The sequence below is a fragment of the Argopecten irradians genome, chromosome 3, assembly GCF_041381155.1.
Source record: "Argopecten irradians isolate NY chromosome 3, Ai_NY, whole genome shotgun sequence".
Taxonomy (NCBI): domain Eukaryota; kingdom Metazoa; phylum Mollusca; class Bivalvia; order Pectinida; family Pectinidae; genus Argopecten; species Argopecten irradians.
Genome location: NC_091136.1, coordinates 19,081,564 through 19,100,650, shown reverse-complemented (window position 1 = coordinate 19,100,650; position 19,087 = coordinate 19,081,564). Strand labels below are relative to the sequence as shown.

Below are 19,087 nucleotides of genomic sequence, written 5' to 3'. Positions count from 1 at the left end.
TAAATTGATGGATGTAAGGAAACAAAAATATATAAATGATCATAGCTTAAAAGTAACAGAATGATGTTTGGGCTTTTATAAAACAACATGTTTTACAATGAAACCGAAAGCATGTCTATGAGATCCATGGGGGCTTATATTATTTCTGTTATCTGCATGTTAATGATAACTGTTCATCGAAATCAGCGAACCAGTTGATCTACATCCCATATGCTGAACTAAAGACATGAGAACACAAGACTTTTTCATAAGAAAAGAATAAACCCGAGGGATCACTGAAATTTTAGGCTGTGTCGAAGGCTGTGACTGCTGCTAGGGTGTAATATAATACCAAGTTTATGTAATAGCCATGGATTAATAACTGACCTTTTACGTTTCACTTTCCTTGGACGTCTGAGATACCATTTTTAATGTCGTCACAGTGCTTCAAATGTCATGAAACCATTATGATTTCACAACAAAGCTTTATTATTCAGGTTCTTAGCAATAAACATTACTTTGCACATTTGACTGGACTGGTATGTCAAAGAGATGTGATTATATTAATGTTAACTTGAGTAAATACCATGACCATGAAAGTAATGTGTGTCTTCGAATGGCTGAGAACCAGGCCTCAGGATCATGAAACGTCTTAGACTTAAGGTTTTTTTAGCAAATAAAAAGTGACGCATATTCGTAACGTCATCTGTGATTGGCGAAGTCTAAATTTTAGACTGTTTTAGGCTTAAGACTGTTCCATGATCGCTATTACTGTACGAAAGTAAAGGAGATGGAAAAAACATGCGAGACTTTAGACCAAAGGACAGTCAAGTAGACTATCAAGGACACCTGTATGTCTATAAACTCAAATTAGTGCAATGTACCTATTAAGCAAATAATGATAACATTTTTAAAACAACAAACATTTATTTGCAAAGAAACCCCATTAACAATCAAACGAAAACCAATAATTAGTTCGGATTTTAGACTTACTTCCAACAACCATGATTATTCGCACTTTTGATGTATTTCACTGCAATTTATTGTAGAAACACAAGGCATAGAGTGCCTTTAGCGCATTATCGGTTCCTAATGTTAATGTTCCTCGGAATGCATTCAAAATAATCATAAATATTAATTATTTAATCACCTAATTAGATTTCAAACAGTATTTGATACATGCAATTCCATAAACAATTGTACTTGACGATTCGCTAAAGATACTAAATCCATTTGTATACAAAGAATATTAATTCTAAAATAAAAAATGACATAAAAAACACCAAAAACATCAATAAAGATATGGCAACTGAACTGTTTTGTCTGAATTTAACAAAATATTACTTTATGCAATAGAAGGCATTGATATATATATAAATAAAAAATTAAAAAATCGGAATAAAAAAACCTTATTGCACTTTTTCGTGATACCATTTTTATCATGAGTATATGAAGTTTAGTTTTACAATATAATGAGTAGCTATAAAATACACTCGCCATACAAATCGCTTATTACGTTGACAGTATTCACAAACACAAGTTACATAGTATTATACAACACAAAAATATATCAAAATGTCAAATCAAATTGAATTTCAACGAACCTGGTTGTATTGACGCAAATTACGCAAAAGATTTACATAATGGATGTATTTGACGATATTGCAGCTTTATAATTGTTTTCCAATAAGCTGTTATAACCATTATTATTACTATTTCCAGTTAAAATTAGACTTTTCTATTAAATTATACAATTGTATAGACTGTATAACTTGCATACAGTTTACCAACAAATGACTTAATTCATGGAATTACTCTCTGTCTAAAATTAAGTTGATGTATACCAAATGGGCTGAAATTAACATATGACATATCAATGTGATTATTACATTTAAAACCATTAATCAATAACGTCGAAATCAACAAATATTTTTGTTTTATTTAATGACGTCATTCCTTATTGTTTCCTCTTTTTTATTTATGTATCCACAGATGCTGGTATTTCTGCATTATTCCTTTTTAATATCAACATTAAATATTCCGAAGATACATTTCAAAGGTTATATAATTGAATTGGGTCCTTATCTAAGTCTAACCCGGCTGCTTGTGTAAACCGGTATACTTAGACGAAATTGTATTTATGATAATTAAGACCTGTGTAATCCAGACATATAACCAAGCGCCCAAATCTGCTGGTCCCAATGGCATTTGATTTAGATCAGTACTAGGAAATTAAACAGGATTTTTTTCTCTTTTTTTTTGTTAGAAAATTCAACAAAAACTACTATGAAATTTAATAAAACATTCGTATCAACAAAGATATCTTATAAAAAGCTATGAAATTTAATACACTACTATAATACCAGCACGACCATTGAATGAAACTTGTTTTTACAAAGTAAATCAAATAATGATATAATGATGAAAAGAGTCTGGAACTGATCTTTTTACGAGGTGTATCAACACTAATCAGATCACAATCATATGCTATACATATCAATGGCATATGAATAAACGTTTCTAATGATATATAGAATTAAAATTTAGTCAATGTCAGGAATATTCACAAGTTTCATCGATGTACTTTTATATCTATTTTCAGAACTTTTGAAGTTGAATATCAGATTGTTCATATTTAGGTTAAAGACATAAAGTGTTTTGAAAAGAGAAAAAAAATAAAGAGTGATTTTTCGTTGTCGAATTTGTGACCTAGCATGCATTGAAATACCCTGACCAAATGAAGAATAATGGTAATTCCAGCACTCATGGTGATAAGCATGCCTTACTGCTACAGCGTACTGATGCAGGGTGCAAGCATAATTGAATAAAATTTGTGTGGAAATGAACTATTTGCAAACACAAAATAATTTTTAAAAAATGGCGTTGCTCCCATTCGATCCAGTGCACACAGCGAAGACCTCGCGAGACATCATTAACTACTATGACTCAGAACAGTCCTCTTTTCCACAATGACGTGGCGACAAAAAATCACCATAACCGAAAATAATGAATTATAATCGAAGTTACTTCGAAAACATTTCAAAATAATTACATCACCTTCCGAGAATATCAAAGCTGGAATTGTGACTTTTTGTTTGGTCCATATATATATCAGTGGTTGTGTAGGTTGTCTATCATTCTATGATGGGAATGTGTGTGGTTGTGTGGGTGTGTCTGGGTGTCTGGGTGTATAGGTACTATAAGGAAGTGAATGTGTGTAGTTGTAGGTGAACCATATTTTGTGAAAGAATGTAGTTATATAGGTACCATATCGTGTGAATGTGTGAAGTTATATGTGTATCCTGTTGTGTGTGAATGTGTGGTTGTGTAGGTACAATATTGTGTGTATGTAAGTACATTATCATATGAAGGTGTGAAAATGTATTGATACCATAACGTGTGAACATTCGAAGTTATATGGGAACCATAGTGTGCGAATGTGTGAAGTTATACAGGCATCATATCGTAGGAATGTGTGTAAATGTACGAGTAACATAGCGTGTGATTGTGTGTTTGTATTTGAGTACACTGTCATTGGTTGTGTAATAGTGTGCATGGTCTATGTTGGTACTGTATGTGATGAAGAGTGTCGGTAATCATTGACAGTGACATTATATTGTGTCAGTTCTGTTATTTTGTGTGGTTAATTTGAAGATCACACGCAATTCCTTTTTATCTCTTTGACCATTTCAGAATATAGTTTAAGTCTATCATCACCGTGTTTTATTACCTACAAATGTTGATAGAATCATGACTATGGGTGAAACTTTTTAACTCATTTTTTTTCAAATTGAATATACAGTATCATCATCCTTTGTTTAGTAATCAACACAAATTCATGTTTCAAAATATGCAGTTTTCAGAACTACGCTAAACTTCTTACTGTAATCGAATGTTAATGTCATAATGCATAATCGACGCGTCATAAAAAGCACGAAATCGATGTACATTATCTGTAAGGTAATATGATGATGATCAAAATCAAATTATATTAATCTGTCTTGATAACCTAAAACATTCAATATCCTGTTGCGTATGCTATGTAGAGACATGGAGACCGAATATAGGAACGTTCCTTCTGTCATGCCATATCCCGACGTCCACTCACCAAAGTATTTTGCTAAACGAAGAAAAAGAAGAAGTCATTAGGTGATTTATAGCCAATGCACTGTCCAAATATATCACGTTCATATGATGATGTAATCAGAGAGGATGAAGTAGACAAAGAGTTATCTCGCGTTAGCAATATACTTTAAATATTGCCATTTTAACAAACTCTCCAGCAACATGCAAATCGGGAAGCAATTATCCATTTTGACATTAAAAGTGTATAAATCATATAAAATAAAGACTGAGTCTTTTGTTACTTTACAAAAAAACTCACTCGCATGGAATAAATTTAATACTCAACAACCACGAGTAGTGTGACTTGTTTCTACCACAATCATATTCGTTTTTAGCCAATAGAACGACGGTGGTGAAACGGTAGTGTGTATTTATCGAAATATGCAAATAACTTGTAGTAATATTTTTATCAGCAAAAAGGCACTAATTAGTATTCAAATGTCATAGTTTGATTAAGAGTCTATCCATATCCATTCTTCTAATTGAGAACATCTTTAGGGTTAAATAATACTCATTTAACGTCTTATTGCGTTCAAATCTTCATAGTTGCTTCAAGAAAATAAACCTCAATGTCGGACTACATGTCTACATGTAAAAGCATTCGCACGACACGGCATCGTCTGTCTCCCGTCAGATAATCATCAAGCCATTACTATCAAGATCAAGTTCGTGTCGTACACGTTAAATCTACGAAACTCATCGGTGAAGTTCTTGTCCGTCAAGATGTATTATTAGTACTTAAGGTCCAACAGCAGTTTTGGACGTCAAGCGACGATCAAAACATAGACCACGTGTGGTATAAACAAATTGTTAATCAACAGCTGCAGTGTTAACTTAATGTCCTGAGAGTTGAATAACACCGCCTATTATGGTAGAAATCATTATGTCTGCTACATGTACATGGAATCGTTTGTTGAATAATTTATTACGATTTCTTACTCAAAATGTTCTTTAATAAGCCATACCTTGATATCAATGATGAATTTATTTTTTAATCGTTAAAGTAAATTAATACATGTATGTTAAATATCAAAATTCTCTTTTACTGCATTCATTTCCGTTTATTTCAATATCAAACTAAAATCAAACAGTAAACATATTCTGAGACTATCTACCACTAACAATTGCTTAACATGACTTACTCCATTTCGCACACGAAGTGCATGGTGGATGTGCAGTCAGCACTCGCCCATTTTCCGTCCGCTTTCGCCATGGTCAGGCATTTCTTGTTGGTCGTGTCACTTGGCTCTCCATAAGCCATATTTAGATACGTGGATTCTGGCCTCCCGGTATTCCATAGAAATCTACCATCCGTATTGGCTTCGGCATCCATCCACAAAGTGGCAGTGGTCGTTCCTATTGAAGAGACAATAACATATATGCACGGTAGATAATATGCTATACGTAGTTAGTAATTGTGTACAATGTAATATAACGGAATCCATTCTTATTGGGATTTTGTTTGAATGGTCATCAGACCCTAAGGGTTAGGATGACCTATTGTCATCATGCATAGTCCGTCGTCGTGCGCCGTCCGCCGAATAAGATCTTAAAGTTATATTTGCCGTGACTGAGGGGAAATTTTGACATGGCAAGTTTCCTTCAGTTATTTTTTTTTTGAAATCTTCAAGTTTGACGCATAAAGCTGTGAAAATAATTAAAAAGCACAGGCCAAAATGAATGGTTATAACACACTATTTTGCATAGTAAAAGTTCCGGTTTTATACCGTATGAATGTTCAGATAAAAACATACCTACAAGTCTCACTACAATCACCAATATACGGCGGCGTATTAGGGCCACTACAAAATTTTATTTATCTTGTAAGTACAAGTTATTATCTTGTACGTACAAGTTAGTATCTTGTACGTACAAGATAGTATCTTGTACGTACAACTTAGTATCTTGTACGTACAACTTAGTATCTTGTACGTACAAGATAGTATCTTGTACGTACAAGATAGTATCTTGTACGTACAAGATAGTATCTTGTACGTACAACTTAGTATCTTGTACGTACAACTTAGTATCTTGTACGTACAAGATAGTATCTTGTACGTACAAGATAGTATCTTGTACGTACAAGATAGTATCTGGTACGTACAAGATAGTATCTTGTACGTACAAGTTAGTATCTTGTACGTACAACTTAGTATCTTGTACGTACAAGTTACTATCTTGTACGTACAAGTTACTATCTTGTACGTACAACTTATAGTATCTTGTACGTACAACTTAGTATCTTGAACATACAAGTTGAGTTGAACTGCTGTTCATCACCGCAGAATTGAGTCACCCGCCTGATATTTTTCGTAATTAAAGATAGTCGGTCTACTTTACATTGCTTCAAGCAACAATATCTTTTTCACAATCGTAATTTGAAATTGCCGGATTATGAGTTGAAACTGTATAGTCACTTGCATTATTTTGAAACTGACACTGTATAGTTCCTTTCGAGAAAACTGTATAGTCGCTTGTTTTATAGATAAGATATATTTAGTGATAAAACGGATATGATTTATCTCCGATGAATGATAAGTTTGATCTATTAAACAAATTCGTAATTTTCTTCAGTAATAAAAGTTAAATACTTCACAATGGTGCCATTATTGGAAATGTTTGAGCATTTATTTTACTTCAGAATAGTAGTATTGAAAATAATTAACTGCCTCCGAAAAAAAATCCTAGGCATTATGCCCTAATTCGAATGAGTTACTGATTGCAAAGACAACAAAAGCAAAACAAAATATTTCATATGTGTTTTTGTGTTTATTAGACATATATACACACATCAATTATTGTCCAAATGATGATCATAGTAAATACTCTGTTATAAACATTTACATACAAGTGTTCGGAAACTTATCACAGCATTACAACTCCACAACATATATTCTTTTCTCCCTTTGGCTTAAACAAAGTTTACGTAATATACGTATAGCATGCAATGCCATTGTGAGAGTAAACCAGCCAAAGCCTTTAATACCGAGAGTTTCAACATTATACTATCTTGTACGTACAAGATACTAACTTGTACGTACAAGATACTAACTTGTACGTACAAGATACTAAGTTGTACGTACAAGATACTAAGTTGTACGTACAAGATACTAACTTGTACGTACAAGATACTAACTTGTACGTACAAGATACTAAGTTGTACGTACAAGATAATAACTTGTACGTACAAGATACTAACTTGTACGTACAAGATACTAAGTTGTACGTACAAGATAATAACTTGTACGTACAAGATACTATCTTGTACGTACAAGATACTAACTTGTACGTACAAGATAATAACTTGTACGTACAAGATAAATAAAAGTTTGTAGTGGCCCTAATACGCCGCCGTACTAATAGCACTGTGAAAAATGTGAGAAAAAAAGTACAGCACATATAACTTTTAATGTGCGTGTTTTGGTGATGAATCATCATATTTCGGTAATTATGAAAACATATTTTTGGTACAAAAATATAAATGTCTACTTGTTCTATATAGAAGGAAACAAATATTTGTGCTGACTTCTTTTGCAGAAAATGTGTTGGATAATTACACAGATAAGGTTACAGATGAAAAAACAAACAGCGAAAAGACTTAAAGTTAGCTAAAATAGAGAAATAAAATGTAGTATTATTTATATAAACACTAAGACAATCATACCATCGAAGGCTGCATTCAGATCAAGAAAGGCCTGTTCTTCGGGATTGTTGACCTTCAGGAGATGTCCAGATATACCGTCTTGTGCACAGTAGGCCTGCCAAAGGTGTTATAAACCATGATCTTATATTGATGCTTCTTATTTATTTAATCATTTTAAGAAACTGTTTTTAATTATTATTATATTTTTGTAATTTTAAATTGTAATTTTGATTTGTTTGTCATGAAATTAGTGATAATTAAAGTAATATGCATAGAAATGTAGTCCTAAGTTACATGGTTGTTTGTCCATACGACGTTAGTATATAGCCAATATCAATAACATCAATATATAGTCTTACTAGCTTTGAATGTAAAAATCATATGAAGCATAAACTGACGTGAATTTGCTTTCATATTCTTTATAAACAGTTAAAGTCTTCTTAAAATTATCGAGATGTTTGTTACCGTCGTGTGTTGATACAGTGCAGAACTAAGACAGTTGTCTTCTAACCATCAAAAGATAACGTATCAGATCCAAGTTGAAACAGTACCACAGGTCAGGGACTTTAACGTAATTTATAAGGTTCGATAGAGGACATTCACATCTCCGCACCACAATCAATCATGATAAAACTGTGGCACTTTGTAGTACTTACATTTGCATCAGCACGGTTGAGGCTTTCCTTCACAACCAGGTAAAACGACTCTGAGGATTCAAGGTCTCGTCCACGGTTAGGATCTGACATTAATAATCAAAGCATTTTCATAATTATTCATAAAATACATAATAATTAAATAATAATTAAGATTATTTAAACGCGCCAGTACAGTTTTGCATGTATCTATATAAAGTTAAGGTGTCTTGATGTCCAAAGAAACCTTCCTGTCAATTTGTTCAAGTTTTAACCTAAGTTATTTAGTTCTTTTATCTTCGAACGAACATATTGACAAATTATTATTTTGAGAAATTATTATAAATATTTACACGCGAATAGATTACTAACAGAATTATATTTAATAAAGAAATTGTCGTGATGTTATGCTAAGTTCTATATTCTGAAATGATGTAATGTCAAACGAATGTTAGAGCAGCACATTGCATAGACACAATCGACTTATTCATTTGCACATGAAAATGTTATGATCAGATCATATATTTGCCAAATACCAAGTGGAATTTCTTCGAAATGCATAACATTTTATTCCCAATGACAAGTCCGATTAGCCTTGAATTTTGCGATGTTAGTTAACTGCATTTTACCTTCACCAGACATCAATTTCTTAAAGTTGCTTTTCTTTATCAAAACCATTAACTTTTTTAGAAAATCTGCAATACAGTTAATAGTTACAAAATATAATGTGCTATTCTGAAATAGAGTACTTAGACTAATAATAAATATTAAATGAGTTAAAATATTCAGTTTTATTGATAAACAATCGCAATACAAAGCATTTATTTCAAACAATAGTAAACTGGTAGCATCGGAAGTTCACACTAGAATCTAACATCGATTAGCTAAAAGCACAGAAAACACATCGAATGGATGTCACGTTTAAAGGAGACAATAGAAATTATAATGATGAAACGTTGTTGATCACCCAATATCTTAGTAAGTATGCTCTTGTGTGTCTTTGAACTGCATACCATTTCTTTGTATTTTTGTGAGAAGGCTGCCTATTTAAACGTCATGTAATCGATAAAGATATTGATCATTTTTGCTTGTTTTTAAAATATATTTTATGAGCCTTTATTGACAGATTTGTGTAAATTAGTTCTTTAATTTATTTGTATAGTTGTAATGAATTGAGGTATTATTTGCTGACGGCCCATATATTCTTAGATATAATATTTAAAAAGACTTATTGAAATATGAAATGTATATTTGAATAACTCAAACATTTTGTGATTCTACTGAATAGCCTGCAAAATAGATCAATTTGAAAAAGAAAACATGTATACCTGTATTGACATTTCATTTGAAGCAATAAAACATTTAATTACAACGCTTATTTCATACATGTTGTTCAGATACGAATAAAATACTTCTTAGTAAACGAAAACGTGATTCTTTTCTACGGCGTCACAAAGGTGACATGAAATAATTTTCATTATATGTCAAAATATAATATATTATTTGCGACCTAACGTTAAACCTTTTTACGTGATCATGTGAAGGGAAACAAATCATACTAAATATATATCGTTTTACTCTATATAATGAAAAAACTGTCATGAACAACATGTTTCACGTGAGCCCGTACTTGTCTATTTCGTGTCATTTCAGTACTGCTGAGCTTTACAGATCTAGATCCGACAAGATGTTTTCTGTACCAATTTATAATTATAAATGGATATTTTCGTTCATCCTGTTAACTTTTCTTGGGTCTGACATGATTAGACAATGCAGGAGAGAGTGGAATGAAGTATGTGATGGATAAATATACAGTGATGTTAAAATCATCACATTCAAGGTGATCAATAAATTGAAATAGGTTAAAATCAGACGATAGTGTGGGACATTAATAAAGAACACAACATGTCAAAAAGTATATAATTATATTTGCTTTTACACACAAGGTCATAATTAACTGTCATTTAATGGGACTGATTCACGTACCACGTGATACCCGACAGCTTTTGTGCTAGTGTCTTCAGTGGTGATGGAACGTTACGTAAGCATCACTCCAAAATGACGTAAGTGAGTGATATAATCTTTAGGCGTCATTCCATTGCCAATAGAAACGATAGTCCCGCACAAACGTTATCCGATATCACGTGATACATTAATCAGTCCAATTCATAGTGTTGCCACATTGTCCATACTGTACAGAACATTTATTTTCCAAACTTTAAAAAAAAATAAAAGCAAAATAAAACCAACAACATAACATTCACTTACTCAGCCAGACTGTTGTTCCCGCCATTGATATGTTGTAATCTGGTGTGCCGGTGAATGAGCGACAATCGGCACCACTTTCTGTAAAGGTGAGATAGTGACACCCACCAGGATCATTTCGGCATCGATCCACACATTCGTCAAGTCGGGGCAGGAACTCCCTCGACGCTGTAGGACTGAAGACGACGCCTGCCCGAGATGGATCAGATATCCATGTTTTACCGGGGTAGGCATATCTTTTTGTCTTCTGCCGGTTGTCTGTAAGATACAAATGTTCATGTACATGTATCAATATCGAAATTGTTCGACTAAAAATGATACTTGCTGTGGTTCACTAAAACGACGACCATGGTCAACTTAATTAAGGTTCCAATATATAAAAAATACCTATATTGAAAATGTGCAAGAGAGTTATTGAACTAAGTTTTTGTATGTTGAAATATTGTATATCTTTTCCAAAAATTGAATTAATGGGACTGCGTACGTCTGAAACAATAGTATAATTTTCGTTTTTACACTCGCCAAACAAATATAAGCTAATTCGCTGTAGTGGGGCATGCAGTGTCAACCTAGGAAGTAGGAATCGACACCTACATTTTACAGCTAGTATGTTCCGCCAAACAAGTGAACAGAATACAAGTATATTAAATTTGAACTCTCAAACTTCAACTAACAAGCATTCTGATTGCTTGAGGGCGGAGCTACAGCAACTCATGTATTCAAATATTCCCGCTTTTCGTTAAGTATAGCGGGAACAATATGTCTATGTCGGTACGAGAATGCACGTGCACTGACGACACGTGTCGTGGGTACACAAGTGGGTGTGTCATTCCTAGCCGCTGTTACCATACCGTATGGTCATGTTAAACAATATTGAAGGGGCAGAGGGTGTTTGAAAGCTCGTAGGCTATAATAGAAATACACTCTTTTTAAAGTCCTGATATACATTATATGGTTTTGGTATAACAGAATCCAGCATCTGATATCTTAAGCATTTTGAGTTGGTGCACCTCCTTCCTCCTGTACAACAGTTTCAGGTTGGGTGGCTCGCTTGATTTCCTCATAGGCTTTTCATGTGTGCCAGGAAATTATTTTTGACTTTCAAATGGTATTATGGCAGAATATATCCATGTACTGAGCTTTAGTTATGCACTTTCAAACTGTCCTATATTTACGTGTTTTTCATACTATGTAGTATAGAGGAGACACCCATGTACACAAACCATGGACGGACTCAGCCGATAGATCGACCACGTGTATCAACATGATCTACGCAAGTGGTATTTGTTTACATTGATTTACGGGAGATGTTTGGTAAGTAATCGAATAAAGTAGTAAATTCATTTTATATTGGGTTTATTTCTCATTTATCAATAATACCGCACTTTATTATGGAGTAATTCTAACATGTTGAAAATAAAAGTTTTCTATCGGGGTTACCAAGTCATCGTTACATTCGTAGAGAGTCCTGTTAATAAGTAAATTACGTTCGATTTCTGTCAGTCAATCACCATATTACAGGTTTCCACAAAGATAAAGGTGTAAATAAATCAAACTAAAAGATAATGGAGGAACATTTCCATTATTTTCATTATCCGCATGTGTATGAATATATTATGTAATATTTCTATGATATCTGTATTTCAAGTGAAGCGGTTAATTTACCTCATGCTGTCAATAACATAGATAAAATATAGATATAATATGTATATATTGTACATGTACTAGCACCTTCCATATACACTTGGAACTTCATCCATTTGGCAATAAAGGAAAGGATGAATGCCAACTGGTGAACGACAATTTTAGCATACATTAACTTACTTTTGTCAAGTTGGCATTCGTCGTTCCATCAATGTCAAATTGAATTACGTTCAATTATAAGAGCTAACGCGATATTGCGCTTGTAATGAAAGAATCTGTCATCATCGTTAACGACCTAACATCATCTCTTGTGATCGTTGGCACGTCACAATGATAATGACGTCAAAATACTGTAAATGTACTTATTTTAGTGGTAGTTTTATTTTACCGATTTTCATGCTGTCTTTAAAGCGCGTATTCATGTACAGCGCTAAATTTTGTGAAATAGTATATTCGATATTGAACCATCGAATTACGCAATTGTATATACACGCAAATACATCATAATTTACAGTTTTTTGGATTTGCGCTAAAATTTGTCTGTGTTGCAATCGGTACGTTTACAGTAAATGACTAACAGTAATAAAGATAATGATATAATAATGGTTTTAAATTCAAATTCAAAATAGTTGAAATACTTACTAGTCCATATCTTTGTGCCGGGTACAGAAATAAAACCAACAGCTTGTGAGACATTTTCATATCCTCTACACATCTGTCTTGTCTGGTCAAAGGTGATGATATTACACATCGGTGTGACCTCACAAAGTGACAGGCAGTCTTCCAAGTAATAGTGGGTTTCTTTCATCAGAGAAGGAAGAAACATGTACCCAGTATTCATCAAATCCTCTCGGAAATAGTCATCTGCCATGATCGCCAGACCTTCAAAAAGATATACAGAGTTTATTATGATTGAAATAGCCTGTTTTATGTACTGCCTTAAACGTAGTCAAATAAATACAGTTTCTTTTTACACATAACAAAATATACGTCTTAAACAGTTTTAGCTTAGCTGCGGTATGCATCAATCTAAAAATAAATGTCAATAGTAGGGGGCGAATATTGTCATGTGTTGAACATTTCATCCAGTGTGGGTTTTTTTTATTATTTATTTATTCTTACCAACACTGAAAAACCATAATTGACAATTTGCGTAAAATAGTGACAAAACCTGCGCTATACTTCAACTTTATTCGATATATTCATAAGTCTGTTTTTCTAACATATTTCATTACTTTGTTTATTAATTATTGTGGTTTTTGTCTGCATTAATAAAGTGATTCCTTCTAGTTTACCTTATAAAATGTCAATTAAAGATTCAAATTTTCTCTGTCGGCCACTTTAGTTTTTATCTTATTGATCTATTTGAAATGTCAGTCAATAACAAAAACGTGATTGAACTACCTGTCGTTTAATAAGTGTGATAATTTACCACATATAACGACCATATACCGGGCATTATCTATGTTTCAAAGGCCGAAACAGACAGGGGTGATATTTTAATTGCCTGTTTCAAACATACGTTATGTTCGTGCTTAACTTGATAGAGATAACAAGCGATAAAAAATATCCATTGTGACAATATTGATGACTTCCAGAGAAATCAATACTGAACATAGGTGAAGTGATTAATAATTCATTAGAGTGTTAACATTGAAAAACTTGTTTTATGTCCAATATTGGATCTATATAAATCATTACCACCTTATGTTATATTTAGGTTTATATTTCAATCAATAACTTAACTGTAATACAACAGAAGGCTGTGAATGTATTCACATATCATTCCTGTCAACAAATACACCTGATGTATCTTGCTTATTAATTTCACATTATGCTTTGCAACAAAAACATAGCCTTCATAGATGTACCACTTTCTGTTTCGTTTTTGTTTGTTTGTTTTCTCATTTGTTTTATTGTTATTTGTTGTTGTTTTTTAATATAATTAAACATGAAAATGATATGTCTGTAGTATTAGCATAAAGCAAAACTATAAAACTATTTTTTCTCTATATCATCTGCCTCATTTATATATTTGCATTGGTCGTTCCGGTTTGTATATTCCCATTAATACCACACAGACCTTAGTAGTTGGAGCCATATTTCGACCTTTGCAATCATACATCTATAAACCGCTATTTAATTTATGGCTTAAACAAATTAAATAAATACTTAATTGTCCTTGATATTTATAGCTTGGTAAATGGAGCATTTATCAAAACGTTTCTGATAGGTTATATATACAAACTATGATATCAGAGAACATTTAATTTTATACTTCAAAGTATTTATAATACGTTAGTTAATGATCAGACAACAATCGTCTACTCATATTTGTTATATGTTTGGCTATAACATTCTTTGACTTTAACAGTTGTTTTCATAAATTGTGTTCATATATGGGGTTTCTAAGGTTTTCGTGGAATCAATACAATTCCGCCAAATGATAATAACTTCCCTTAGTGCACATGAATAAGCAGGCAGCTTTGAAATATCGTAACTTCCTTTTATGGTATAAGCTTACATCAGACAGCAATAGTGCTATGGTTATATCAGACTTTAAAATATATCTAATTTCGTACAGCTACAAACATTTTATATTGTAAAACGAAATGGTTTGGGACTGAATTTTGGAGTTACTATTTCGCGAAGAACTGTAATGATACATTCTTGCGGGTATAAATTTTCGGAATTTCCTATTGCCTGCGAAATATGCTAAAGCATTGTCACATCAATCCTTCAAAACAACATATACATACGTAATATGATTTTTTTTCTAAATCAAATAAAAAGCTTACCAGACTTTTCTTCAATGAATTGTTATTACGGTGCAGAATACAGATACATGAATAAACGTTTCATTCTCCGTTGCTAAGTAATAGCCAATTATAATGTGTCATGCTTGATGTCACACATCGACACAAACCTCATATCAGAGTTCAGCCGTACGACATACATATTTTACAAGACACTTTGTTTTAATGTTTTCTATAACCGTGACGTGGTCATCAATATTTTAGCAGCTATATGGTAATGCTTGACAGCTTTAGTTTCAAAATGAATCTTTACAGTGTTTTACACTTTGTAGAATTGGGAATATCTCTTGTTAGCTAGTTAAATAGAACAAAGGATGTTCTATAACCATATCTCTAGTTTATAGTTATTCGTTTTGCATTACTGCTCCTGTATTTTACAATTAAGGTTAACAACAGTATCGTCGTATATTAAAGTATCATCAATTCATTTTCATCATATGCCTCTAATATATATACCAGACGCTTCGATAGCATCATTTTCCAACATGAGGTTAGGAAATGACGTATTGATGGGGGTTCAAAATTCATCAATACTTTTCTAAAAGCGATACACAGAAGAAGACAAATTTTAACATTTCATAACACTATTAAATCTAATCCACTCAATCCTATTAAAACGTTCTCGCCACAATTTGCTCCGTAGTGTCCTATACAAACATCATAAAATGAAATCATTGATTGAAGGGGAACATCTGTAAAGATTTCCTATGGAGAATATAATACCAGGATGATGGATTTTCTAAAACAAATAAACGTTGATCAAAATCGGCCATTGTTAAGCAATGGGATAGGCTAACAAAATAAACATCTATAATTAGGTATTTCTTGTTTTAAAGTTCTAACTATGAACAGCCTGAATCGATAGTGTTGAATTTGACCTTTTAATACGGCAATATATTTATTTATTTTTGATGGTGTTTTCTTGTACTATTTATTTAGCAAACTAACCGAACAGAGCAACCAATAACTGAACATTGACCTAGTATGTCAAGTCCATGAACTAAAAGTACTAAAACAGTGCAGATTTGCAGATACAACAATCAAATCAAGGGGAAACTATATTAGACTACTTGTGATTTGATGACATATTTATAATCTTAAACTTTGTTTAAATTATATATTGAGCCTTTCTCATAATCTGTAGACCTGCATAAATGTCAATGAATTCTACCACGGTGCACCTCATGCCTTTCAGCAGCCATCTTAACTAGTTTCCTGAATGACTTAACGACTGCTACCTTTGAACGAACACTACGATTGCCCATATCAGCCAAAATGGCAACTGCTTTACTAAACTGTACTTGTACACACATTTGTGGTGATTGTCATGGCAACTGCTTTCACTTGCCAACATGTTTTGTTATTTGACTCGTTTGGCAACTGCTTTCCTAAAGTCACTGTTTTGTCATTCTTACGAGTGGCCCATATCAGCCGTATTTACGAGTGTCTGGCTTTTGAGACAATTAACATTCCACACCGATATCAAGCCGAGTTTGACGCCGTACAGGTGCGCTGATTAAATGACCTTTGAAACCAAAATGATATTTTACGAAACTTTACCAAGACAAAGGCGATTAAAGTTTTATACAAATAACAAAGCCATAGGTGGTAATAAGTTATTGTACGGTAAGTAACGGTAGATAATTTTGAGAGCCGGATGGGGAGAGGTTACAGCCCTAGGAGGGGGACAACCAAATGATAGCTAGATTGTTTCCCCTTAGTTTGAAACTTAATCATACATGTAGTAGAGACAAAAAATGGTGGTCAACGTAATAAAAAAGACCAATCTTTGGACAGACAAGAAATCAATGCAAAGTATAACAGAATACATATAGGAAAATAATGAACACAAGATATGTACCCATACAGTTTAGCAGCTATTAGTTGCGTAAATATTAGTATACGTCATAAATATATTTCAATACAAAGGTATTAATTGTTAAATACTTTTAAAGCGCATGCAATACCTTTTATGAAGAGGCCTTTTAGTAAACCACTCAATGGTCTTCATTGACCTGTCACACTCTTCGTGCAGATTTTCCCCTGAAAGCGCTGATGACAATCAACTTGCTGTAGTTTTGTACTCTTGTTCTAAATTTGGTATCATTAAGAGGACATTCTCCTTGTATATATTAATATGAATATCTTCTTGTGACTAAAATGTTATGATTTTTTTGACAAACCAATTCAGATATAAAACTCTTGGTCTGTTTATTTTTTAAATTCGTTTTTTTTTCTTTTTTTTCTGGCCATCACCTTCAATCATGCAAAGACAATCCTTCATCTGCAAATGGTCCATTAGAATAATTAATATCCAATACTTACGATATCATCCCGCTTTGCGGAACACTAACACTAATATTGCAGGTCTAAATTAATTCTTAGTCGTATCCAACATGATTCTCAAACTTGATAGAATAATAAAAAAAAGAAAAAAGAATGTAAAGCAACAAAACAAAACATATCTTACCGTGTAGAAATAATAGTAGTAAATTCTTAAGCAGCATTATGCCCAACATTTTGACTGATCTGTACTGTAGAGATCGAGGAGGATTCTGTGCAGCTATGCTAGATGGCCAGTCACCAACACACCACGGAGTCGTTCCAGTTGTCAGACTCCGCCCCGTAGTGTATAAATCATTGAAAGGTATTGAACAGATCAGCTCCAGTACCAACACCATATTACCTACCCCTACAATGCCTGGGTGCATCAGTAACGGAAACACAAGTTGTCATATCCTGTTTATATATTTTATTTGTCGCTATGAGTTGTTCAATTTTCTGCTAAATCCATCGCTGTTGTATGCAATGGTAAAGCTGTCCTGACATATTACCACAAACCATCCACCCGCGAACTCGAATCCCATGTGGGGTAGTTGCCAGGTACTGACCGCTGATCGGTGGTTCTCCCTGGGTACCTCGGCTTTCCTGCACCTTCACAGCTTAGGTATCCCCTTGCTGTTAAACTTATACATCCAAAACCTATGAAAGACGATAAATTAGTGCTCGTTAAGGATTTTTTATTGTTATCCATGTTTTCATTTGATGATATATCTTTTTAATAAGTCACACCTAAATAAAATCATTTTTGAAGAATTCACTGCATTCATATGATGACATAATTCGTTAAAATGAATACATTTACGAAAGACCATAAACGATACTCATCATTTGAATAATAATTGTCGTTTAATACTGTGTAATTAACATAAAAAATCAAATAAAATAATTCATTTTGCTTTTGGTACATGCGCAATCAGTACTTCATTCCATATAGGACAATGTGCCATGGATTTTTTTTCGGGATGCAATTAATTATTTTTAAAAGTTGTATCTTCAAGTACATGTAGAAATTTCAAACTTTTCAGTGGTTATGATATAGTAAAGTAAGTAACTTTGTAATTGAAGATCAAAATTAATTCGTCTGCTCCTTTTTTATAGAGAAAAGAAGATCATTTGTCAGCGGTGTAGCATATTAAATCAGTTTCGTTTGAACTGTTTATGATAATATACAGAACGGTGGGATACTCTGCCTTAAAATTACATAATACGGAGATATTTGTTGTTTTTGTAGGATATAGATTGGTTGTTTCGGTATGGAATCTATTACAACATTTACATAGTTCCTGTTTATTTTTTTCATTAGCCTAACATGACATAACAAACACTCGCAACCACAAAGAGCAGATATGTGTTCATTTGGACGCCTTCCACAGGATGTAGGTAGAAAGTAAGAATCATAATCAATTAGCACAGTGTCTGATAATAGAGTGTGGTTAGTAAACTACATCGCTATTTCGGAAACCAATTGATACGGAAAGCGTCATTTGGTTTGGTCTTTGTGATCGATTCTTATACATTCAGTTATTTTTTCAGAAATCAGTAAACAACTTTTCATGAAATATTGCAATAACGTTCCTATGATTGCTAATTGTAAACCACAATTTTGGATATATGTATGATCGTCAAATTCAGGACAAAAT

At 32.9% G+C, this 19,087-nt stretch overlaps 1 protein-coding gene across 1 annotated transcript; it reads right to left on the bottom strand.

Annotated features, from left to right (window-relative positions):
• Positions 1-892: 892 nt before the first annotated feature.
• Positions 893-18,025, bottom strand: LOC138317753 (uncharacterized). Its single transcript, XM_069259629.1, has 7 exons — positions 17,575-18,025; positions 12,931-13,170; positions 10,648-10,902; positions 8,404-8,486; positions 7,769-7,862; positions 5,247-5,460; positions 893-4,099 (listed from the first exon to the last, which is right to left on the bottom strand). The coding sequence occupies exons 1-7, from the start codon at positions 17,813-17,815 to the stop codon at positions 4,084-4,086; spliced, it is 1,143 nt and encodes a 380-aa protein (XP_069115730.1). The 5' UTR covers positions 17,816-18,025; the 3' UTR covers positions 893-4,083.
• Between the last annotated feature and the right edge of the window lie 1,062 nt (positions 18,026-19,087).